The sequence below is a fragment of the Bufo gargarizans genome, chromosome 3 (genome assembly GCF_014858855.1).
Source record: "Bufo gargarizans isolate SCDJY-AF-19 chromosome 3, ASM1485885v1, whole genome shotgun sequence".
NCBI classification, from domain to species: domain Eukaryota; kingdom Metazoa; phylum Chordata; class Amphibia; order Anura; family Bufonidae; genus Bufo; species Bufo gargarizans.
The window spans coordinates 478,266,336-478,291,987 of record NC_058082.1 but is presented as its reverse complement, the minus strand read 5'-3'; the positions used below and the strand labels follow the sequence as shown (position 1 = coordinate 478,291,987).

Here is a 25,652-nt window from a genome sequence, read left to right as displayed (position 1 = left end):
TGTTTTTAGCGGTATTTGTGTGTGTGTGTGTGTGTGTATAGCTACATTGCATTTGGAAAGTCTTCAGACCCTTTCATTTTTTTTACATTTCGTTACATGGCCTTGTGCTAAAATTAAAAAAAAATTAACAAGCTTTTCCCCATCGTTCAGCATTCAATACCCCATAATGAGAAAGAACAGAATGTTCAAAATCCTTGCTACTTTACTGAAAAGGAAAAACTAAAATCTGGCATTGACATAAGTATTCAGACCCTTTACTCAGGACTCAATTGAAGCACCTTTGGACGTGTTTACACCTTCAGTCTTCTTGGGTATGATGCCAAAAGGTTTGAACAGCTGGATTTGAGGATTTCCTGCCATTCTTCTCTGCAGATCCTCTCAGTCTCTGTGAGGTTTCATGGGGACCGTCGGTGGACAGATGTTTTCAGTACCCTGCAATGATGTTCCATTGGGTTCAAGTTAGGGCTCTGGCTGGGCCACTCAAGGACATTCAAAGAGTTGTCCCCTAAAGCTTGCCATAAAAATGAAGGTGTGCGGGAAGCTTCCAACTCCATCCTTTTGTTCTACAAGGAGATTAGCCACCACCAGAACTGTCTGGCAGTAGCTTTCTCCACTCTCCACCTAGCGATATGCCCCCATTGTCTGAGATGGGAATACCCCTTTTCAGGGTTTTCTAAATGGGCTGCATTAATATTATGTCCCAGGGATCTGCTTTCCATACATTTCATCAAAAATGGGAACAGATCTGAGCACCAATGAGAAGACAAACATTACCTAACAGATTCTCTTAGTAAATGTTTCCCTTCTCGTTTCTAATTCTGTATGTCGGAAGTGAGTAGGGCAGACACACTGAATGCAATGTGAATGCCGTAAAACTCCTGTACGCACTAATCGGCATCTGCTAGTGACATTGGTAATATAGAGATGCTGCACCGTGGATTCTTTGACGCTGCTTCTTCTTATTTTATGGCGAAGCACGTTATGCATGAATACACTCATCAAGCTTCACAGTGCCCTTGTCAAATGTTAACATTTGCCCACTTATTTGAATACATTTTAATGAATTGTCAAAATGTTATACCATGCATATAGTGGCCCGAACCGCTAATGTAAATTAAGAATAGGTATGACATGAACAGACCCTGATGACAGGCACCACACTTTAGGAAAATTTATTATAATTGGATTTCATTAATAATAAACAGCTGCATAAGAATTCTGTATTTTTCACTTTATAAGACGCAATTTAGTGGAGGAAAAATGGCAGTGCATCTTATAAAGCAAATACAGGTGAGCGCCTCCATTACGGAAGTGCTTACTACTATGCTATAGGCGCGTAGAGTGTCAGGATATAGTGCGCACTATGACCTGGCATTGTATAGTCGTCAGGTCACAGTGCAGTGCGGGCCTGGAGGAAGACCAGGGAGAGCCACTGGATCTGCAGAGCAGGAGAGGGAAGTTAATTTGTTTGAGCTCTGATGGGGTGTGATCAGAGGATCTGATATATGGGGGTTTGTTTGATCTGAGGATCTGAAATGGGGGTCTGATCGAGGTTTCTAATATGGGGATCTGATCTGAGCTCTGATGAAAAACATTATTTTTTTCCTAATTTTTCTCATCTAAACCATAGGTACGTTTTTATAATCTTAGAAAGCGAAAAATACGAAAAACTTTTACAGCAGAATGAACAGAACACTTACCTGGCCACCGCCTTTTCATATTTTTCGCTGCAGATCTGCCAATTCCGGGCCTCCCCTTCTGTCATTCAGACTACTGGATGCTCACCGTCCAGAACACGTCCTGCTTGTTCAGCCCTGCTCTTATATTGCTTATATGCTGGCCAATCAGAGGGCAGCAGGAAGTTCTTGTGCTACCAAATGTACAGTATGCATCATGTAGTCTTGAGAAGGGGAGCAGCCATCTTGAATGGCAGAAGAGGAGCATGGGAATTTGGAGAATCTGCAGCTGAAAAGGAGGTCAACCAGGCAAGTGTTCTATTTGTTCTCCAGTTAGGGCTCATTCTGACAGCCGTATGTATTTTGAAAAACATGGATACAGGCCGGTGTGTATTCCGCATTTTGCGGAACACACGCGGCCAGTCCTATGATAGAAATGCCTATTCTTGTCTGCAATTGCGGACAAGAATAGGACATGCTTTTTTTTGTGCTTGGACATGGGACAGAAGCACGAATTACTGACAGCACATGGTGGGCTGTCCGCATCTTTTGCTGCCCCATTCATATGAATTGGTCGACATCTGATATGCAAAATTGCGGATCAGACACCATCATTCGGGCGTCTGAATGAGCCCTTAAAGCGTTTTTTTTTTTTCTTGAACCGGAGAGTAGCTTTAAGAATTTAGAGAGAGACGTAAACTGATTTTATACTAAACTATAGTTCAATTTTACTTACTTTTATATATTTTTATTCAACTATTTATTAATAAAGGTGCTGCCGGTCATCGAGGTCTACATTTTACCACTGCTTTTAGCCAGTATAGGAGGTGCGTGTGCTTCCTTGAAGGCGGCACAAGATGTAATCATGGTGTCAGTACTATAACAATCCATTCTTTTCCTTTTTTCGACACATTTACTTGACAGATGACATAGCCTCTTGACCATCACTGGTGGTCTATTTGTAATTCTAAGGACCCTAATAGTGACCAGACCTTTCACCATGTGTCGCTCTATGTGAGGTACGTGTGGCTAGAGCAGACTCATTGATAGGACAACATACTGTCTCACTCACTGGCACAGCTGTCATCTCAGACCCCCCTCCCCATGGATCATGCTGTTATGCTAACAGATTGGGGTCCTGACCTCCCCCCCCAGCCCTTGTTTAGACTAAGTGCTCTCGCTGCCAGTCTTCTGATAGTGCTGAGGGGCCCGAGACGTGCTTGGAGTGGGAGCTACATGGGTGGTTTGTGTGTAATAAACACAAGGCTTAATATGGAAGTGCATGGCGTTATTAATCTAATCGTACTAAAAACCATTTACTATATGAAATGTGGGTGTCCAAGATTACTACTCTGGAAACTAGTGACTCTCTCAGGTTTATACAGTGAGGTGGTCCTTACTCCATGTAGAATACACTGCACAGCACTGACTTGCTCCTTTTCTATAGTGCAGAGCACAGGTCTCCTGGTCCCCTTTTGAAGCCACTTCCACGGGTCACTACTTGAGCCATTTTCACACTTGCATGCTTTGGTCAGTATTTTTGGAGTACTTGGTGTGTATATATATATGCCCGAATCAGGGTTGGTCCAAAACACAAAGGAGGCACCAATCTTTCCAAGATACCTTTTCTGTGTAGATCCCACTCCTGTTTTTGGCTTACAGATACTGATGTAAATTATGCACGTGTGAAGTTGGCTTAAAGGGTATATTAGACTGCCAGATTTTCTGCCCGATAATTGCTAACCAGCGTTCCTATGAACGCTCCTTAGCGATGGCAGTCTAATACTGTCTTTAAACGCCCAATGAACGAGCAGACTCTCTTTTCCATCGGCAGATTGCTCTGTCTAATCGCGATCTGCCGCCGGCACTCCTCTGTCCTGCATGGGGATGAGCGATGGCATAACGTTCGCTCCTCTCCATGTTGTGGAGGACATCGCTGCATGTAATAGCTATCTACCGATTGCTGCATTTTTGGTGAAATATATATTAGGGGAGCGTATAAAAAAATCTGACTCCTCCTGGGCTTACTGCTGTAGTCTAGGCAAGAATGAACAACTTTTTATAGGCTTTAAAGGGCTATTCTCCCCAGTGACATGTATGGCATGTTTACAGTTCTCCTGAGGGATCCAAGAGGTGTAGCCCCTTACCATCAATGTGAGTTATTGAAGACCCTTTTAAATAATATCAAACTATATCTGTGCAAGTTCAATGGCCCCTTTCAGTCAGTGTCAGACTGTGGTGCCAGTTAATTCTGTGGCAGTTTTTTTTTTATTTTATTTATTTATTTATTATTATTATTATTATTATAATTGATATGTTTCTATTTATTTGTACGACTTTAAAAAAAAAAAAAGTCTGTAAATCTGTGCCAAACACATTTTTTTCAGTTTTAGCCTACGGCCTAGCCTGTGCCCCAGACTGTTCTGTCCTGGACACCCTGTCCGTATCCCGCTGACTGGCTCTTGCCTTGAGTTAAGGCCATCTGAGTTATGCGAGTCTGGAGCACATGCTCACACAGCAGGCAATAGGAAGATGCTGCGAGATGATTGATGATGGGGATCCTGCAGCGAGAGAGGATACTGGCTGGCCTGCCTCTGGGCCTAGAAGTCATCTCGGCCTCCCAGTGCGTCTGTAATAATAAACTGGGTAGTTTTGGTAAATAAGCAAACTAGTTTTTTATACTGGTGCATCGGCTGGTTGAGCTGCTATACTCTCCCTATCTGTATGTAGTATGTGCAGAGGGCGATGGACTAGGGGCCTGCTCAGGCTCATAAGAAGATACACCTGCTCCCTTGTGGGCTAGTGCAAGCTTGGCTGCTTTTTCCTATGCCCACCAGATAGAGCGACATAGGAGACCAGTATCTGAGCAGTGGGAGCTCGACATCCCAGCCAGTCAGAAAGAGGCCACGGAGCCATATAGTAGCTGTGTTTGTTATTTCAGCCCAAGTCCATTCACTTGAGGCCTCTTGCACACGACCATATGTATTTTGCAGTCCGCAAAAATACGGATGATGTCCGTATGCATTACGTATTTTGCGGAACGGAACAGCTGGCCCCTAATAGAACAGTACTATCCTTGTCCATAATGCGGACAATAATAGGACATGTTCGATTTTTTTTTTTTTGCGGAACAGAAATACGGAAACGCAAAGCACACGGAGAATCTTCCATTATTTTTGCTGACCCATTGAAATGAATGGTTCCCTATACGGTCTGCAAATAAAATAAAAAACGGAACGGAAATGGAATGAAAATACGTTCATGTGCAAGAGGCCTGAATGGGAGTGAGCTGCACCTGGGCCTCTTCAAACAGCGGGGGTTCCAGGAGACAGACCCCCACCAATCAGTCCAATGAGATATTGATGACGTATCCTGAGCATAGGTCATCAATATTAAACGCTCAGAAAATACATTTAAATCGTCCACCGCCTGTTAATTTCCCCTGCATAATTAAGCGCTGTTTCACACTTTTGTTGTGGCATTCCATTTTGTTGGTTCCGTTTTGTCCCCATTCATTGTGAATGGTCACAAAACTAATCGGGATGTATTCCGTTCCGTTTTGTTGCATTTTTTTTGACCGGACACAAAACCACTGCAAGCTGCGGTTTTGTGTCCGGCCTGCGAAACAGAACAAACCGGAATCGGCAGCAAAATCAAAGTCAATGATGCCGAATCTGTCATCCATTTGATTTACAATGAGTTTAGTGCCAGATCCAGTTTGTTCCATTTCAATGTAACACAACCGCATCCTAACGAAACGTATGCATGTGATCAAATGGAACAGTTTTGGTCCAGTTTTGAGATCCTCTACCGGATCTCAAAACCAAAACGCACGTGTGAAACAGGCCTAACAAAGGCAACACCTTTATTCCTTCTCATCCCCGTCCGATTTCAGTGGCTGAATAAATGGGAACGTGATGCCATGAGTTTCCCTCTCGTCTTGGCATGTCTCTTTATCACATTAGAGAAGGCAGATTATGCAGACCTTCCGGTCGCTGGAATGTTAATGCTTTGCAGGGTTTATAGGACGACTTGAGATGCATTCCATCTTTCCTTCACTGTTTTCCTGTTCAGCTCCACTATCCACTAAATGGGTTTAGCAAAACAGCAGCCATGATCTGACCTCTCATTTCTGGGGGAAAGACAAGATGTGCAATCTTAGGATACATTTACACAACAGTGAAAAAAATGGCCATTAAAAACGTCAGTTTTTCATCCGTGTGCGCATCCGTTTTCCGGCTGCCTATCCATTTTTAATGGGCGTTTTGCATCTGTTTTTAACTGCTGTTAGAAATGGCCATTAAAACGGATTTAGTTAATTGGCTTTTCATTATTATTTTTTTTTAACCCAAACCTTGCAGTGCCCTCAGTATATATAATGACCCCCACACCGCACTTAATTGTCTTTCTCACACAAGAGCACTTCATAGTTTGCTACTTATTCTTGCACAGAAGAAATGAAGATTTCCTCACTTGTTGCAACAAATGGCATTTTGAATTGCAATAAATGAAATAAATGCTAAATAAACTACACTTATAGCACTTATATAAAATAGCAGAACAGAACTTTCTTACTGAAAAACAAGAGAGAGACCAGTATTTCCCTCGCTTGTTGCAACAAGACGGGAACCGGAACAGAGTATTTTATACTTTGTCAGCTTGCCTTTATGCATTATATAGAAATGTGTGAAATATCAAAGGGTTATTCTCATCTCAGACAATGGGGGTACATCGCTAGGTGGGACCCGCACCTATGTCAAGAACTGAGCCCCACATTGCTGGCTCGGCTATTTTCGTCTGGCCCATAGAAGTGAACGGGTCCCTTTTATGGGGAGAGCGATTGGTAGTGGCCGGACCGGAGTCCTCCAGCCACCACTTTGCGGGGCTCTGTTTGCGATATAGGTGCAGATTCAAGCGGTGGGCCCCGCACCTATAAGACAATGGCGGTATATCCTAGCAATATGCCCCCATTTTCTGAGATAAGACAACCTCTTTAAGGGTTTCATACTTTACCTGAATACTTTAGCCATTCTATAGATTACCTTTATACAATGCTTGATTCCATGCAAAAAAAATAATACACTGAGCAAAAATATAAACGCAACACTTTCGGTTTTGCTCCCATTTTGCATGAGCTGAACTCAAAGATTTGAAACATTTTCTACATACACAAAAGACCCATTACTCTCAAATATTGTTGACAAATCTGTCTAAGGCCTCATGCACACGACAGTTTATTTTCACGGTCCGCAAAAACGGGGTCCGTAGGTCCGTGATCCGTGACCGTTTTTTCGTCCGTGGGCCTGGCCGTGCGGAGCCAAACGGATCCGTCCTGAATTACAATGCAAGTCAATGGGGACGGATCCGTTTGACGTTGACACAATATGGTGCAATTGCAAACGGATCCGTCCCCATTGACTTTCAATGTAAAGTGTGGAGTTCTTTTATACCATCGGATTGGAGTTTTCTCCAATCCGATGGTATATTTTAACTTGAAGCGTCCCCATCACCATGGGAACGCCTCTGTGTTAGAATATACTGTCGGATCTAACACAGAGGCGTTCCCATGGTGATGGGGACGCTTCTAGTTAGAATACACTACAAACTTTGTACAAGACTGCCCCCTGCTGCCTGGCAGCACCCGATCTCTTACAGGGGGATATGATAGCACAATTAACCCATTCAGGTGCGGCACCTGAAGGGGTCAATTGTACTATCATATCCCCCTGTAAGAGATCAGGGCTGCCAGGCAGCAGGGGGCAGACCCCCCCCCTCCCCAGTTTGAATATCGTTGGTGGCACAGTGTGAGCCCCCCCATCGGGCCCCCCGTCCTCCCTCTAGTGTAATAAATCGTTGGTGGCACAGTGTGCGCCCCCCATCGGGCCCCCCCTTCCTCCCTCTATTGTTATAAATCGTTGGTGGCACAGTGTGCGCCCCCCATCGGCCCTTCTGCCTCTATAGCAGTAACAACATTGGTGGCCAGTGTGCGGCCTCCCATCTCCCCCCCCATCATTGGTGGCAGCGGAGTTCCGATCCGAGTCCCAGTTTAATCGCTGGGGCTCCGATCGGTAACCATGGCAACCAGGACGCTACTGCAGTCCTGGTTGCCATGGTTACTTAGCAATAGTACAATAGTAGAAGATTCATAGTTACCTGCTTGCTGCTGCGATGTCTGTGTCTGGCCGGGAGCTCCACCTACTGGTAAGTGACAGGTCTGTGCGGCGCATTGCTAAAGAACTGTCACTTACCAGTAGGAGGAGCTCCCGGCCGGTCACAGACATCGCAGCAGCAAGCAGGTAACTATGAGTCTTCTACTATTGTACTATTGCTAAGTAACCATGGCAACCAGGACTGCAGTAGCGTCCTGGTTGCCATGGTTACCGATCGGAGCCCCAGCGATTAAACTGGGACTCCGATCGGAACTCCGCTGCCACCAATGGGGGGGGGGGGGAGATGGGAGGCCGCACACTGCCACCAATGTTGTTACTGCTATAGAGGGAGGGGGGCTGATGGGGGGCGCACACTGTGCCACCAACGATTTATAACAATAGAGGGAGGAAGGGGGGACCCGATGGGGGGCGCACACTGTGCCACCAACTATTTATTACACTAGAGGGAGGAAGGGGGGCCCGATGGGGGGCGCACACTGTGCCACCAACGATTTATTACACTAGAGGGAGGACGGGCGGCCCGATGGGGGGCGCACACTGTGCCACCAATGATTTATAACAATAGAGGGAGGAACGGGGGGCCCGATGGTGGGCGCACACTGTGCCACCAACGATATTCAAACTGGGGAGGAGGGGGGGGGTCTGCCCCCTGCTGCCTGGCAGCCCTGATCTCTTACAGGGGGATATGATAGTACAATTAACCCCTTCAGGTGCGGCACCTGAGGAGTTAATTGTGCTGATCACGGCCCCCTGTAAGAGATCGGGTGCTGCCAGGCAGCAGGGGGCAGTCTTGTACAAAGTTTGTAGTGTATTCTAACTAGAAGCGTCCCCATCACCATGGGAACGCCTCTGTGTTAGAATATACTGTCGGATCTGAGTTTCACGAAGTAGCTCATATCCGACAGTATATTCTAACATAGAGGCGTTCCCATGGTGATGGGGACGCTTCAAGTTAAAATATACCATCGGATTGGAGAAAACTCCAATCCGATGGTATAAAAGAACTCCAGACTTTACATTGAAAGTCAATGGGGACAGATCCGTTTGAAATGGCACCATATTGTGTCAACATCAAACGGATCCGTCCCCATTGACTTGCATTGTAATTCAGGACGGATCCGTTTGGCTCCGCACGGCCAGGCGGACACCAAAACGACTTTTTTTTCATGTCCGTGGATCCTCCAAAAATCAAGGAAGACCCACGGACGAAAAAACGGTCACGGATCACGGACCTACGGACCCCGTTTTTGCGGACCGTGAAAATAAACTGTCGTGTGCATGAGGCCTAAATCTGTTGTAGTGAGCACTTCTCCTTTGCTGAGATAATCCATCCCACCTCACAGGTGTGACATATCAAGGTGCTGATTAGACAGCATGAATATTGCACAGGTGTGCCTTAGACTGCCCACAATAAAATGCCACTCTGAAATGTGCACCGTCCTGCCTTACTGGGGGGAGCACCATTTGCCTCACGCAGTACAACACATCTATGTAGCATAGAGTTGATCAGGTTGTTGATAGTGGCCTGTGGAATGTTGGTCCACTCCTCTTCAATAGCTGTGCGAAGTTGCAGAATATTGGCAGGAACTGGAACACGCTGTCGTATACGCCGATCCAGAGCATCCCAAACATGCTCAATGGGTGACCTGGCCGGTGAGTATGCTGGCCATGCAAGAACTGGGATGCTTTCAGCTTCCAGGAATTGTGTACAGATCCTTGCAATATGGGACCGTGCATTAGAGTTCAGCTCTTGCAAAATGGCAGCAAAACTGAAAGTGTTGCCTTTATATTTTTACTCAGTGTATAGATAGATATATACACTCACGGCACCCCTGGCCTGCCGTGTGCCACTTATCATATAACACAGGTAACATACAGCAGCATACAGGGTGTCCACAGTTTTGTAATACAGTGTCTGTCCACCAACTATATGCAGGAACCCTTTGTTATATCTGTTTCGATCACCATTACAGCTGGCATAGGGTTTGCCCCCTCGAACTCCTGACTGGTATAGTTACACAGTGATGACTCTGCCAGGAATGTGTAACTGCATAACAGGGGATGTTTGGAATCCAAGTTTTCCCAGGAAAGGATATATAATTAGGAAATAACTGAATTTCTAGCAAATTGACAGAAGAGAATAATTCAAGTTTTAATGAAAGAGGAATGTAATATACGGTAATCGGTGCACTTTTTTGCAGGGGATCATAACTAACTAGATAAAGATGTGGGAAGCATAAAAGGGACCTGAATAAGCATAAACTAGTTTATATGGGTATGTCAGGGCTTCTTAGCCTTTATCTCAAGGATGTGCTTCTACATTTCATAGAAACGCTCGTTTTTGTTTAGTGAATGATGGGTGTTATATTCTTTGGAGTCCTCAAAAGATGGCTTTTTTTTTGGTATGTTGCATATTTTGGAGATTTGTGTCTGTGACTGGTTCCTGCCAAAGCCTCCCTGGCCTCGTTCTTTGCCATTACTGATTTTGGCCCATCTGGGACATGGGGCCAGTGATTGAAAGCAGATGTGGCTTAGGGGCATTTCTTCTGCTGTTTTTTATTTTTTTTCTTATGTGGATTTCATTTTCACGATCTCATAATTGGGACATCTTTGTCAGCTTGGTGCTTTCAACAAACGGGTCATTGAATTTGTGCTGTTTTTATTTACTAAATACTCGAGTGTGATATCCAAATAACTGCCCCGTCCTCCCCGTATTAGTAGCAGTGTTGGACCTTGTATGTACTAACGGTCACTTTTCCGTAGTGTCTATTTTAACCTAAATGGGGACAGATCCCAGCAGAGGTAACAAGCGGAGCATTCACAAGCTTTTCTTTTGGGAATGTTTTCCTTGTTGCCTCTGCTGAGCTCTGTTCTATTTTTTGGTAAAAAAATAATAATACAGTGGCAGTGCTCCAGACTAAAAAATAAATAAACAGGAGCCATTGGCTCCTAAACTGAAAAATCTTGGAGCCAAATTAAATTTTTAGTCGCCAAATTGAAAATTTATATAATTACAGTAAAAAAAAAAAAAAAAAAAGATTTGGAAAAGATGAGACGCAGGTCATAGTAATGAGCCAGCACTACATATTAGGGGTGTCACGATACCAAAATTTTTATTCGGTTTCAATACCATAAAAAAGTATTGCGATACTCGATACCATTCAATACCTCGCAAAAAATAAATAAAACACCATTCCACATTTTATGGAACGTCCGGCCCATAATAGAACAGTCCTATCCTATTTTTGGGGGGGTCAAGGTGTCGGTTATAATTTTTTTTAATTTTACGACATTCACCGCATAGGAGATATTTTTTCATATTTTAATAGTTTGGACTTTTTAGATGTGGCAATATGTTTATTTATTGTTGATATATTTTATAAGTAAAATTATTAAAGAGGGCGATTTATACTTAATATCTATTTATTTTTTTAACGTTTAAAAAAAAAAAAAATTTTTACACCCATTAATTCAAATACAGGAGGCGGTGGCTGCAGAATCACATAGCTGGCAACTGACCTCTGACAGGTAGCTGCTATGAGGGGTTATCTGCTGCAGATAGCAGCTACCTGTCATAGAGGTCGGGTGCCGGCTATGTGATTCTGCAGCCACCGCCTCCTGTATTTGAATTAATGGGTGAGTTAACATCATTGGTGGCGCAGTAGCCACAGCCCCTCCCATCCTTTTCCCCTCTGTCTTTTCATTGGTGGCAGCGGCACAGGGGGGAGGGAGAGACTGCTTCCTTCTCCCCTGTGCTGAACGAATGCCTGCGCTAGGGTGGCGGGGCAAGGAATTATTGGCTCCCATGCCCCGCAGCAATATTCAGCTACAGCGCAGCAGCCCTGTCGCAAATGGCGACAAGGCTAAAAAGTCTTGTCGTCATCTGCAAATTTTAAGGTGCATTGGCGACCATTTTGGTTGCCATCTGGATCGCTGAGTGAAAAATTGACCGCTATTCTTACAAAAAGTAGGCCTTATGTATTATCGGTTACTAATAAACCAAAGAAATTTCTTAAAGAGGAAATGTCATCAGAAAACGTCCAATTGTTAAAGTCATGTTTTTACGTTAAATCTATTTAAAAAAAATGTTTTATGGTAATTTAGAATTTTCCATGTCGCTCTCTAGATGAATAAAAAAAGGTTTTTTTTTAGTAGCCAGATTTTGCACTGGCTACTAAACCTACCGTAATAGGCTTGGTATGTACAGATCACTTTACTGCAGTTATCTGCTTATCATTACAGGCAGGATTAGAATGACAGATATCATCTACAGAAATCCTTCCTGTCCTTTGAGTCTATGGCCCATGGTGGCTCCTGTAAAGTATATGTCTAAATTCTGTTAAGAACAACTCAGGCAAGATGGTCGCCCCCATAATCACGTTCAAAATCTAGAATAAGAAAATCTGCAATCAGAAGATGTATTGCTGTCTGGTTTTAACTGGCAGATAAAAATGTTGGTGATGCATCTCTTTAAGATCTTTGCACAGAATATACACATACATATTAGTCCAGTGGGCTGATAATATCACAATCCATTTTCTGGAATGCAATCCAATTGTTGGGGGGGGGGGGGGCGAAATAGGCAAAAAGACAAATGCAGTCATGTGAAAGTACACTGGGGCTGAGTGACTGGACTGCAATCCTGGTTAAAATTCCCTTCAGCTGCATTTTAACTCTGATTTAAATGTAATTTTCACCCTTGAATACAATTTAATTTAATGAGATCATAAATTATGTGCTAATGTGTTTCATTATAACAGTAGAAGCTTCATTTTTGTAATACAGAGCTTCCATATCCACTTCATAGACCACTTATGGTGGTCAAAAATGCGTACACCTGCTCTCTCTGCTCCCACTGAGAGTGACCTGAGGTTGCATAGACAATAGGGTGTAGGGGGGTGTAGTGTGCATGTAGATAGCTTCATTCGAATAGGTGACTTGGAAATTCGATTCTTGTGATCAGTGATGTCAAACCGCAGGCATTCATACATTTATCACTTAAAGAGGACCTTTCACCAGTTTTTACTTTAGAAAAGCGATACCTCACACAGTGTTGCCCATGTTCCCTAGATGTCCCATCGCTAACTGTTTTCATGATATGCTCCTCTGTTGCGCCGCTGTGCCCCTCGTTCTGTTTAGGTGCCCTGTATGCTAATTAGTAGCATCGGAACAAGGAGGAGGAGATGGCAGCTTTCCTCAGGGGGCGTCTCTTCTATCTGGCTGCGGCGCTGTCCAATCACAGTGAAGCGCGTCACAGCCAGGGAGAAGGTGAGCAGTTTATTTCTTAATAGCTGTGACGCGCTCCGCTGTGATTGGACAGCGCCACAGCCAGATACAAAAGACGCCCCCTGAGGAAAGCTGCCATCTCCTCCCTGTACTGATGCTATTAATTAGCATACAGGGCGCCTAAACAGAACGAGGGGCACAGCAGCGCAACAGAGGAGCATATCATGAAAACAGTTAGCGATGGGACATCTAGGGGACATGGGCAACACTGTGTGAGGTATTGCCTTTATAAAGTAAAAACTGGTGAAAGGTCCTCTTTAAAGTATCCTGTGGATATGTGATACATTTTGGCTGTCTAAAACCACCACTAGAGGGAGCTTACTTCAATCTGTATGTGTTTAAATGGATATCTATACAGTGAACTTGAAGCTCTGTATCAGAAAAAAAACTAACTTTGGCTACTGTAGTGAATACACACACAGTAGATTTGTTACAGAAACCTATCCTGCAGAAAATCAATTCCATACTTGTGAATGGGGTTGTTTCTGCAGCAATTACCTGGTTTTTCAGCAAGTCCCATTCAGAGTGATGGGACATTTGCACCATACATGCAGCATATAAATTCACCCTAAAGATATTTTAGGAAATATGGTTTAACGCCTTAGTGACCACGCACATTTTTTTAAATTTTGCATTCCAAGAGCTATAACTTTTTTTTGTTTTTTCGTTAGTGTACTTGTATGAGGTCTTATTTTTTTGCAAGTTATAGTTTTTAATGCACCATTTTGGGTAAATGTAATGATTGATTAAAGCCAGCTGTTTAGCTAGAACCCCCTTTGTTTGCGCCAGTAAAAAGGCGTATTAGCGGTCACTAAGGAGTTAAAAAGGTTGACATTTACTTTATGGTAATGTAGTGAGTTTACAAGTGCTCTAATTCACTGTAAACCATAGTGCAGTTCTTCCCTATCGATATGGCTGCACTGATTACTTTGGGACCACCTTGAGCCCCCTGAACGTAACACTAAATAATGTTACCATTGTTTTAGGTTATCTTTCTGGAGTATGCTATCCAGGGCCCATCAGAGCCGTGCATAAGTCTGCTGGCGCTGGAATTTTGCCTTATTGCTGGGAACTAGAGATGAGCGAATTTCATATTTTGAAATTCGTTCACACTTCGTTTACTGGTTACCACGGACCATAACGCATTACTATATCAGAATACCTTTAGAGGCATTCCGTCATAATAGAAGTCTATGGGTTGCAAATAGGATCCGTTCCATTTCCGTTATCCAGAGTCGTCCTCTCCTGCATAACAGAAACGGGACCGATCCGTTTTGCAGCCCATAGACTTCTATTATGACGGAATGAATAACGGAATGCCTCTAAAGGCACTCCGTTATGCATTCCATCATAGCATTGCGTTATGGTCCATGGTAACGGAATCCATAATGAAATTTACCTGAATTCATAACCTGAAATTAGCTCATCTCTACTGGGAACCCACTGCTGAGACCCCCTACCTCTTTAACTCTGTGCAGAGGATATGGATCTGTGTGTCAGCTAAACCTCAACCATGATAAAGATACACTAACGAATGACCAGAGAATTATCAACTTTTTTAAAAAAAAAGTAACAAAATACAGTTATTTTTGTGACTTTGTGAGGTCACTTGCTCAACATTTTTATAACTTTTTGCATTCTTACACCATTAAGACCAGTTTTGAAAAATAGTTGGAAAACTGGGCATGGTTAGCTGTATTATTGAGTTTCACTCCAGATTTATCACTGGGACCTTTTCAAATTTCACAAAAAAAAGGCCCAAAGCCATTCCAGTATGAGGGTGGAGAAGAAACCTGGAGTAGCATTTCTAGACCATTGTGCTATGTTCAAAGATAAACCAAATTTAACAAACAATGGGAAAGATTTTTCAAACTGATGAAAAGGAAAACGGGCTTAGTTACCCAAAGCAGCCAATCGGATTCCACCGTTCATTTTCAGAGCTGCTTGGGAAAGTGAAAGGGTCAATCCGATTGGTTGCGATGGGCAGCTAAGCCAGTTTTCCTTTTATGCCAGTTTTGATAAATCTCCCCCACCGACATTTGATAAATTTGATAAAGCAGACTCAAGGAAAACTAACTTCAGATATTCCCCTTATGATAAATCCCCCACCATTCCTCATGGGCACTTTTTGGCAGGCATGGTATGATTGGTATAGTGTCCTGGTCACTTTACATTTACAGAATATTTGCTGTGGCAGGGAATAGCTTTATTTGATGGTTTTTCCTCATTTCTCTAAATCTTCTTTCCTCCGCTAAGCAGATTCCCTGAACAAATGAGATTTATCTCTCCCTTTATTTATGCTGGATTGAGCCGTCTGGCGGTTCATTCTTTGTCAGGGCTTCAGAAGGAAAATGGAGGTTTTGTCTGGCCAGTGCCGCTCTTATCAGTAACAGTCAGAAGCTGGTATCGCAAATGGCAGAAAATCCATGTCCAAGAAAGGTGGCTGTAGCAGCAGCTGAATGTGTAGGAACCCTACATGATAAAAAAAACAATAAGCATCCAGCAACGCAAGGAAAGGCAATGCTCCACTGTAATAGTCCCCTGTGCCTCATGGAAGACAGACATGCTCATGCTATTAGAGAAGGACGTATAAAACTACCGTACTCCTAAGCGGTGAAAGCTTAAATGGCCAGAAGAAATCAATACCCATTTAATGGATAGATGATGACGGCCAAATTGGTGGGGAGTCCAACCTCTGGGACCCCCACTGATCGCCATGGGTAGGAGTAGTATTCATAGAGCAGCATTCGAGCATGTGCCCTGCCTATTCAAAGTCTGGGGCACTTACCAAGGTAGCCGAGCTCTGTGCTCCCCTAACTTCATCAGTGCGAACGACATTGTGGTCATAGATGTTGCGATTGGAGAATAAGTGATAAATTCTTCTTGCTAGAGTATATGAATGAGATGTGTTTCACGGTATTCAATAAATCTGCTAGATTGTAAAATCTCCAGTCACACCCAGTACGTCAGCGGCCCTGTCCGTATCATTTGAGGTCTATGGGAACTGCCAGACAGAGGGGGCATTATCCCAACTACTAGATTTGCCTAAAAAACGTATTAGGCCTCGTTCAATTTCCGTGTCACGCCCGTGAAAAAAAAGCGTACGTGTTTCATCCGTGAAGATGTCCGTGAAGGATCAGTGGTTGGTCCGTGTGTCAGTTTTTACCATCAGTGTGTACATTGCTCAGCTGAAAATTAATTTCTAAAAAATCTCTTATTAGTCTTCAGTGAAAAACGTACGTAACATGGAAACAACACGGATGTGTGTCAGTGATTTTCACGGACCCATAGACTTCAATAGGTGACATATCAAAGTAGAGCATGTCCACGGTCAGTAAAAAAAAAAATACTGAAATGTGAACAGACACATTTAAATCAATGGGTACGCGTGCTGTCCGCAGAAAATGCAGACAGCGCACGTCAGTGAAAAAACGGAAATGTGAACAAGGCCTTAATGAGAGGATGGAGAGTAATGGCTGGATATCTGATATCAGTGCACACCTTTTTATGGAAAGTAGAAGTTAAAGGGGTTCCCTCACTTCAGCAAATGGCATTTATTATGTAGGGCAAGTTAATACAAGGCACTTACTAATGTATTGTGATTGTCCATATTGCCTCCTTTTCTGGCTAGATTAAATTTTCCTTCACATTATACACTGCTGGCTTCCATGGTTACGACCACCCAGCAGTGGTGGTCGTACTTGTACACTATAGGAAAAGCACACCCGCGGTTCCGGCAACCAGAGAGGTCGGAGATTTTTCCCTATAGTGTGCAAGCACGGCCACCACTGATGGATTACAAGGTGATGTTAACCATGGAAACGGGGAAAATAATGCAATGGAAAAATTAGTCAAGCCGTTTGCGGACGTGAGACAACCCCTTGAATTTAATTCACCCCTCGCTTTACTATAGTTTGTTTGTAGTCTGTTACCATAGGAACGTGTAGGGAACAATATTTTTAATCAAGACTGTTTGCAAAGTTTCCTCATACATCTGTGTGTATTGGGGCAATAAACTATTAGTATTACCCAAATATATTGACGTGTAATTTCATGGCATACACAGTATATAGTGCACCGCATGCCTTGTAGCCATTGCAGCAGGATTTGTTTCTACAGTAGTACAGGGACAGGAAACCTTGACCTCGTCTCACCACCATCTGTAGAGAAGACTGCACTAAACTAGTTATCTACAGATCACCTTGGGCATTGAAATTCTTCTTGGCTCAGATTCAGGTCTCTCTGTCAGTGCACCCTACAATTAGAGGGTAATCTCCAGACAATGCTTTATTATACCCCATCTGTTTAGAAAGACAGTAAAAGAATGGCGTTCACACCTGACACACATGCAGTAAAAGCGCCCCGTACTGTAGGATCTATCCCCGCTACATACAATGACCATCAGCGGGTGTGGTAGAGCGATCTGATAATGCCTCATCAACTGGCCGGATGGCTCTGTTTTATAGGACACAAATTAATCTGCGAGCCATATGTGCTTCCAGATAAGACATCTGAAGGACATGTTCCGGATTGTCCGGTTTTATGCCTGGCTTTGAAGTGATTTACAAATCTTGATAAAGATGTCCCACTACTTCATCAGTATTTGTTTCTTTTCATACACACTTGCTCTTGGATTCTAATGTTCTGCCTTTGTCACTGTGCAACGTATTGAAGGCTGGAGTCAACTGGATTGTGTTTTTTTTCTTATCTGCCAATGAATCTGGAACCCCTGGGACCAATATGGAAACACAGCGAAATGTGTCTTCTGGGGGTGGGGGATATTCTTCTAGAATAACATCGGCAAAGACCTTTGATGTGACTGATAATACAAGAAATTCCCATTCATTTAGGATGCTTCCTCATAATTTGCAGATAGATGGAATACTTTTGGGAGGCGCATGAGAACTAGTGTGGGGGTGTTTTTTGTTTTTTTGCGAGTTTAGTTTTTTTATAGTGTGGTCACCACCTCTACATTTTAATAGCTTTTCAATGTGTAACTTTGAGCGCCTCTTACCTGGAAGATGCATATTTCTATATGTGTAAGATACAGAATATACGCTTACCATATGTTTAGAACTGCACTGCCCCGTTACCTGCCCCCCCTACTTAACCCAAATGCCTTTTCCAGAGGTCGCCCTGTTCATCACCATTGCGTGGCAGCTGTAAGCACGCCTGGACAGGACAAAGAGTTTCAGTATTAGGAAGTGAGATTAGCTGAGTGGGTGCCTCTCTTCAGGAACTCGTTTAACTGTTGTAGGCTTGGAAATTACCAATGTTTTTTCCATAATGCATGTTGATGGTATCCAGTATCGTCCCGTGTGACTTTTTAAATATGACTTTAAGTAAGCGCCAGCAGTTATGCTTAATCCATATTGCTTTTGGAAGATCTGTCCTCACGTTTTTCATCAGAGACTAAAATACCTCTCGGCATGAGAGATTTATAGGTATTAACACAGTTGCCAGTGAGTAGAATAGAAGGGGGGGAAAAAAACTAAGGAAAGAAAATAAAAGTACTATTAAAGAGGTATTCCAGTTATGTAACATCACCTTTAACTTGCGTTAAGGTGGAGCTGTGATCCATCTGTTTATGTAGATCCATTTATGTGATCCATCCATTTAAGTATCAGGAAAGGTTCTCTAGTGCCCCTGCAGGACCTTTCACGCAGTGATCGGAGAGTTTAGTAGTTCATTGGTTCTGGGGTGTGACAGTCGGATACATCTGCCCGTTGACTGCTAGAGGTGTTGGGAGTAGCAAGGTAGCTCTTCTATCAAGATCTTCAGCAGAAAGTCTACCGTCAGGAGTGCTGGTATTTTTACGTCTTGGTCGAAAGGTACACAATATCTCTGCACCTCACACACACAACAGAGATGTGTGCACCAGCTAAGTGTAGAGTGCTTATAGACTCATATCTGAATACATGGAGCTCCACTGATAGGTCTGTCGCCAATCGCTAGAATAGGGCCCCTTGTTCCACCTCACTATAAAGCCACAGTGAAGAAGAGTCTATGGGGTTGGTGGAAACAGCAGTAGAGAGGTTGACGTTTCCATCAGCTGCATAGACATTGAATGGAGAGCCAGGCGCATTATCGACTGCTGTCAATTCAATCTTCTCCTGAGTGAGGTTGGGCATTGAGGAGGATCAGGGAGCTCGGAAGCCCCGTTCTTGCGATCGGATGATCCAGGTTCCAGTGATATCACAGAACAATTATGAATTGATATTTGTAATAAGTCAAGAAAGCATGCTAGGTGGCCAGAGAGCAGACCACAAGCATTATTATATGCCTACATGTGCCATCTTAACAAATATGAGTAACGTGAAAGCCAGGTCTATCCTTTGGTGTATGCTCAGCAGATGCTTCTAGCTGATTTAGAAGAAGGCCAGCACGGTTATTCTCTGCCTTAGTTTTTGTATTTTGATATTTGCCTGGTATCAGCAATATAATTTGCTAAATGCTGCAGAATGCTGGCGTGTTCTTCCTAATGTAATATGACTCCGGTCTAAATCAGGTCTGGATAGTGTAAGATGTTTTCAAGTCTTGCAGTAGGAAACGGTTTTTAATTTCGCCGGTATAGTCAATACTTGCAGAGACTCTGAGAGATTAAAGGTCAGGACTTAAATGTCCAATTTTGAAAAGTAATACATTTTGTTTGAGGCCTCCTTGTAACTTAATAGCTGCCATCATCTGACTGTGACCCCAACGCAGGAACTTTCTTCGCTATTAGTCTTGGTATTCTGTACCACTTAAAGAACTTCACGGTTGGATTTGTTGAGCTTTCTGTGCATATCTTCTCCATGATATTAAAGGGATTCTGTCACCTCTTTTTACGCTATAGAGATGCGGACATGCACGGCTAGATCGCCGCTAGCATGTCCGCAATATACCTGTCCCATATCTCTGAGTGGTTTTATTGAGTGTAAAAAAATGATTTTATATACATGTAAATCAGCCTGGTAAGGAGCCCAAGGGGCTGCACTAACCGTTCTGGAGCCCAGCCATGCCCCCTGTGAAGGAGCCCAGCACCGCCTGTATCCAGCAATCTCCTCCTTGCTCACGAAGTCAGATCACCGTAATCTCACGATATGCCAGCTCGCGCATGCACAGTTCCTTCCCTGAGGCTGATGCCAGCACAGGGAGGGAACACTATGCCGGCACTGCGCATGCGCGAGCTGGCGTATGGTGAGATTACGGCGATCTGACTTTGTGAGCAAGGAGGAGATTTGTGGATACAGGCGGTGCTGGGCTCCTTCACAGGGGTGTGGCTGGGCTCCGGAACGGTTAGTACAGCCCCTTGGGCTCCTTCACAGGGGGGCATATATATAAAATCATTTTTTACACTCAATAAAACCACTCAGAGATATGGGACAAGTATGGTATATTGCGGACATGCTAACGGCGATCCGCATCTCTATAGGGTAAAAAGAGGTGACACAATCCCTTTAAGATATTATACCTCTTATTTTCAGAATTCCTCAAAGTTTCTCCGCTGCTCTTCCGGTCCACCGCCGAGTCTGTTTACCCCTTAACATGCTGGCATGCCATGTAAGGCTACTTTTACATCTACGGTGTTTATTCTGGCAGAGAACAACCGGCATGCACACCAGCCCCATTAAGTATAATGGGGTCCGGAGGAGATCTGGCCGCATTCTGGCAGTGTGCAGTGTTTTGTGTCCGGCCGATTCCCGGCATTCTCTGCTGGAACAGGCGGCTGGATCGCAGTGCCACACATGTGAAATTAGCCTAAATGGGCTTGATAACCATGGTCTGCTATACTGATGCCAACCATAGTAGTTTCATTTTAGCAAACAGTTAATGACTAGCGTAACAGGAATGTATATACTGAAATGCATTAGCATTAGCTTCAGGCTGCATGACTGCTGCTCCATGTAGCATAACCATAAGGGTAGGTTCACATCTGCAGCAGGTAGAGCCAGTAGTCTGTTCCAACAGAGGAGAAAACTACCCAAGTTACCATATCTGGCACAGACGGGCACTGCCAGATCCCCATTCAGTATAATGGGATCCAGTGGGTTTCTGGCATAAATGCTAGCATTCTGCAGAAAAAATACTGCTGCCTGCAGTGGTATTTTTCTGGTAGAAAGCTGACATTTATGCCAGATCTCATTATACTGAATGGGGATCAAGAGATGCGTGACTTTGCCGAGTACAGTAACTCTGGTAGTCTCCTCCTCTGCCGGCACAGCCTTCTGTATTTATCTGCCGCAAATGTGATCCTATCCTAGGGGTACGGCCACACGTTCAGGTGTCCTAATGCAGCTTCGCAAATAAAATCATCAGTGGATCATAAATGAGGGGCACAAATAGGCCTTTTTAATATATATATTGACTCAGTTTTGGCTTCCAAAACTGCATAAAGAGCCCTGACCGTGTGGTCGTACCAAAGTGTGAGCTTGTTGAAACTTCTACTTTAGTCTGATGTAGGGAAATCAAATGTAGTCTGCATTAGGGCTCATGCACATGAACATATTTTCTTTCTGTGTCAGTTCGGGATTTTTTTGCGGACTGTATGCAGAACCATTCATTACAATGGATCCGCAAAAAAAATGGAAGTTACTCTGTGTGCATTCAGTTTCCGTATGTCTGCATGTCCGTTCTGCAAAAAAATAGAACATGTCCTATTATTGTCCGCATTACGGACAAGGATAGTACTGTTCCATTAGCGGCCAGCTGTTCCGTTCTGCATAAGACGGGATGCACACGGATGTCATCAGTGTTTTGCAGACCTCAAAATACATATGGTCGTGTGCATGAGGCCTTAATGTTACTATTTTCTTATCAGGTTGTCACCCAATTTTTTCATATTTGTTGGCCACCACAAAAAAAAAAGAGGGATTGTATTAGATTTTTAAATTGTGAAAGAAAGATGTAATTGTGACCATGCACCGCCGGCACTGCACCCATTCACGTGAGTCTTGCAGACCAGATCGGACCTAAATGGTGTACGCTGTGATTTTCTTTACATGGCGCGATGGTCAGTGTGGAAATTTGCCCATGTGAGATGGCCCATTGGTTATAATGATTCTGTGTTCATTGTGGACGCTGATCGCTTCTGGATGTGAACATCACTCGTGTGAATGAGCCCTTACATTTAGAGACTTATCAGATGACTGCCCAGGGACTGGTTTTAGGCTGCAGAGCTGTAATTCCATGACTGTCGGTGTGAGATTATGTTTTGGCCCGTTTGACCCTGTTCTAGTTATCAAATAACCTTTGTGTTTGTTGCTCACAGGTTTAGGATTAGTGTCCATTCCCCGGAGTGGTATCCAAATGGTTAAGACATAAGGGGGAGAGCCTGGGCGAATGGGAGGAGTGCAGAGGGAGAAGGGGGCCGCCTTTGCATCCCCTTGCCTGTAAGACTGTGCACAGTTGTAGGAAGGCTTCAGGCTGCCTTGTGTTCCCGGCAGGTCTCTGAGCCTTTTCTGTTTGCAGCTGTGATTCCAGTACAGGCTGACCGAAATCCCTGATCACTGAAGTGTTCTTGTGCAAGAAAGGCTTACTGGGACTGTGCAGGAGGAATGAGGAGTGACGGTCACCTGGTGGGTGGGGGGCAGGAAGCTCTTCCCTTGTACAGGTGTCTGGGAGCCTGAAGAAAGGTGATAGTCAGCTCGGGATTCACAAGAGCAAGCCATGACGGAGGTGATCATGCACACGGACTGCAACCTCAACTCTGTGTGTGAGCACCTGGAGCACTGCTGCCTGGAGAGGCTACAGGACACAGGGGCCAAACGCCCATCCAACACAGGGGCCCGACTCTGGGGCCGAGTGCGTAACAAGCTGCTTAGACAAAAGGTAATCGACTTTGCGTAACATTTGACCGCTTTTAATCTGGCATCCCAGGTTTGTTTTGGAAATGATGAGGATACTTTCCATCAGTATTGATCCAGGTGCTGAAATGCACATAACTCGGGAGCTAAGCCATTGCGCTGTTTCCCAGTATAAACTATGGTTACCAGTATCTCGCCAATTCCTGCCTGTCTGGGATTTTACAGTTGTGGTTTGGAATCTCCTTCTCTCAGGAAGTTCAGACCAAAACATTAGACCTCATGTATGTATATACTGTGTACAGATGTTCCCGCTGCTCCGGTAGATTAAATAACGTGCGAGCCGCAGGCAGATGGCACGCTCAATGCTGTCCATTGTACAGTCTGATCAACCAGGCTGGGATTTATTCCTAGTCAGGCCGACCTCCCTAAATTGCATCGGTAAGTTGTTTTCTTAAAAAACATGGTCATTGTGCGTAATATATGGTGGAACTGAAATCTGAGGTCTGGATAAGACAGTGGTCTTCTCAGTTAGGTGTTTGGAGAGGTTTCACTGTGCAACACATGAAATAATTATGTATTTTGGCACATGGAGAACTTAAACATCAGTTCTGTTCTTGCATGGAGGCGGTAGAAGTCCCTGCACGTGTTGTATGGGGGTACCGGCAGTGCTGAGATCTTCCTTTCCTGCCCTGGTTGGTAACATCACATTCCTTATGGTGACATTGACCCTTCTGAGAAGTCTGTTTTCTGTTGCGCAGATTGCTACCATCTGCGTCCTGTGAGAGGGACTCGTACATCAAAGCACGAAAACCATGTTTAATGTACACAGACTTTAGTATCAGATCTCCGTGGTAGGGTCGGGGGGGGGGGGGGGGGTTCTGGGTTGGAGTTGTGTGGCATTAGCCGGTTCCCAGGTTTCATAAGAATACTTGGATGGAACGGCTTGACGTGACTAAATGGGAGCTTTATGCAATTCGGAAAATAAAATGATTTGTAAAACGCATTCGACATTTTACATGCGTCTCTAGATTTCAATGCCGGTAGTATGAGGGCTTTGTATGGGGACTCTGGTATCAGGCGTATATTCTGTAGCTCAACAGAGCAGAATCTGTGGCGTATACAGTGGTATCACATTGCATTCAGCCTGCAGTCAGATGGAAGAACAGAGCTGCACCATTGATGGACTGGCCAGAAGTAATCCTGGATCACTACGTGACTGTGGCCTTTGTGTCTGGAGATAAGTCAGCTCATTGCTGATGGTGGTAGCCACCAGCTGGGGCACCAGGCAGCTGCTACGAGAATGTGCGCTATGATCTGCTATGCGTGTCACCCCAGTGCCATAGACGCCAGGCGTGCACGGCATAGTTAGTGTTAGCACACGTTCGCTGTGGATAGCAGCTGGATATTGTAGCCTCCGCATATGACTTACATGAGCAAACTCAGGATGCCAGGTCAGACTGATGGCACAGGTAGGGTATCATAATAACATTATAATCAATGCACCTATGGACTGTTTTATCATGTCTAGTCCATCTGATCATATCTCACATTATCCGAACGTTTTCTTGTACGACTTCAATTCCGCTGCCGCCAGTGATTGTGAGTGTCGAGGGGAATAGGAAACGGAGAACAGTGGAGAGCAACAGGGCATCATTGGGGTCAATGATTTATTTTCTTCATGCTGTTCTGAGCCTTAAAGGGTTTGTGCAACAATAGGGGGGTGAAATGGACAAGTGCCCCCACCACCCAGCCTTGGCGAGACCTGTAAAGGGAAGCTTACTTACCTGATTCCTGGCACTGTCTTTTTCCCCGGAAGGAGAAGGGGCAGGGAGATGGCACCGGGAAGCAGGTAAGTAAGCTTCCCTTCACAGGTCCTGCCAAGTCTGATAGGGGGATTGCCAAAAACTCCCCCATTCTTGCTCAACCCCTTTAAAATAAAATGTTGGCCAGTGAACCCCTTTAAAAAGCAAATGTCCCAATTGCAATAAGAGCGCCTGCTTTTGCTGAAGGTAAAGCCTCATGCACATGACTGTATCCGTATTTCAGTCCGCAATCCACAAAATACGGACACCTTACATGTGCATTTATCTCTCTCCCATTAATAGAAATGGCTTATTTCGTCCACAATGCAATGTTCTATAATTTGCGGAATTGGGATATGGATGCACACAGCACATGGTTGACAATGAGAGTGTCCATGTGCTACCTGCAAGAAATGCGGATCAGACATGGATGCCTAATGCAGTCATGTGCGTGAAACCTGCCAGGGTTCGGAGGTTCCACCCTAGGGCTAGGTTCACACAGGAAGTGTTTGAGCCAAACACTGGAGTAACTTCTGGCTTTGGCTACATAAAGTACATCAAAAACCACCTAAAGGTCACTTTCAACAGCGGAGTAATGTAAAAATGTTTTCGCACGACTCATGCCACAAAAGTGGCGTATGTTTATGATAAATCTGACCAAAAACATAATTTAAAGAATTGATCATTTTCAGATGACACACTCCCTTCTTATTTCTACAGTTCCGGTAAACCATTATCTAATTATCTGTGTTTGTCATTGTCAGGATTCATTGAAACCCAGGGTCGATATACCTACCTTCCAGGCGTTTATGACCTGTTCAGATAATGACTGATGAACTCGGAGACGTCTGAGAGTCCCCACACACGTAGTGAGTCAGGACGCGGGTACACACAGGGAAAGTGATGCTATTAATGACCTTGCAGCGTCAAGGA

The 25,652-nt window shown here is 44.1% G+C and overlaps 1 protein-coding gene across 5 annotated transcripts in view; it reads left to right on the top strand.

Moving 5' to 3' along the window:
* ABR (ABR activator of RhoGEF and GTPase) overlaps positions 1-25,652 on the top strand; it is a 353,402-nt gene that overhangs the window by 309,794 nt on the left and 17,956 nt on the right. The window contains exon 1 of one of the 5 annotated variants that reach the window (XM_044283779.1): positions 22,530-22,942. The exons of the other annotated variants lie outside the window; for them this stretch is intronic. Within the exon in view, the coding sequence (XP_044139714.1) occupies positions 22,781-22,942 (162 nt within the window). The 5' untranslated portion in view covers positions 22,530-22,780. Of the gene's footprint in view, positions 1-22,529; positions 22,943-25,652 lie in introns of those variants that run through there. 5 annotated transcript variants of the gene reach the window in all.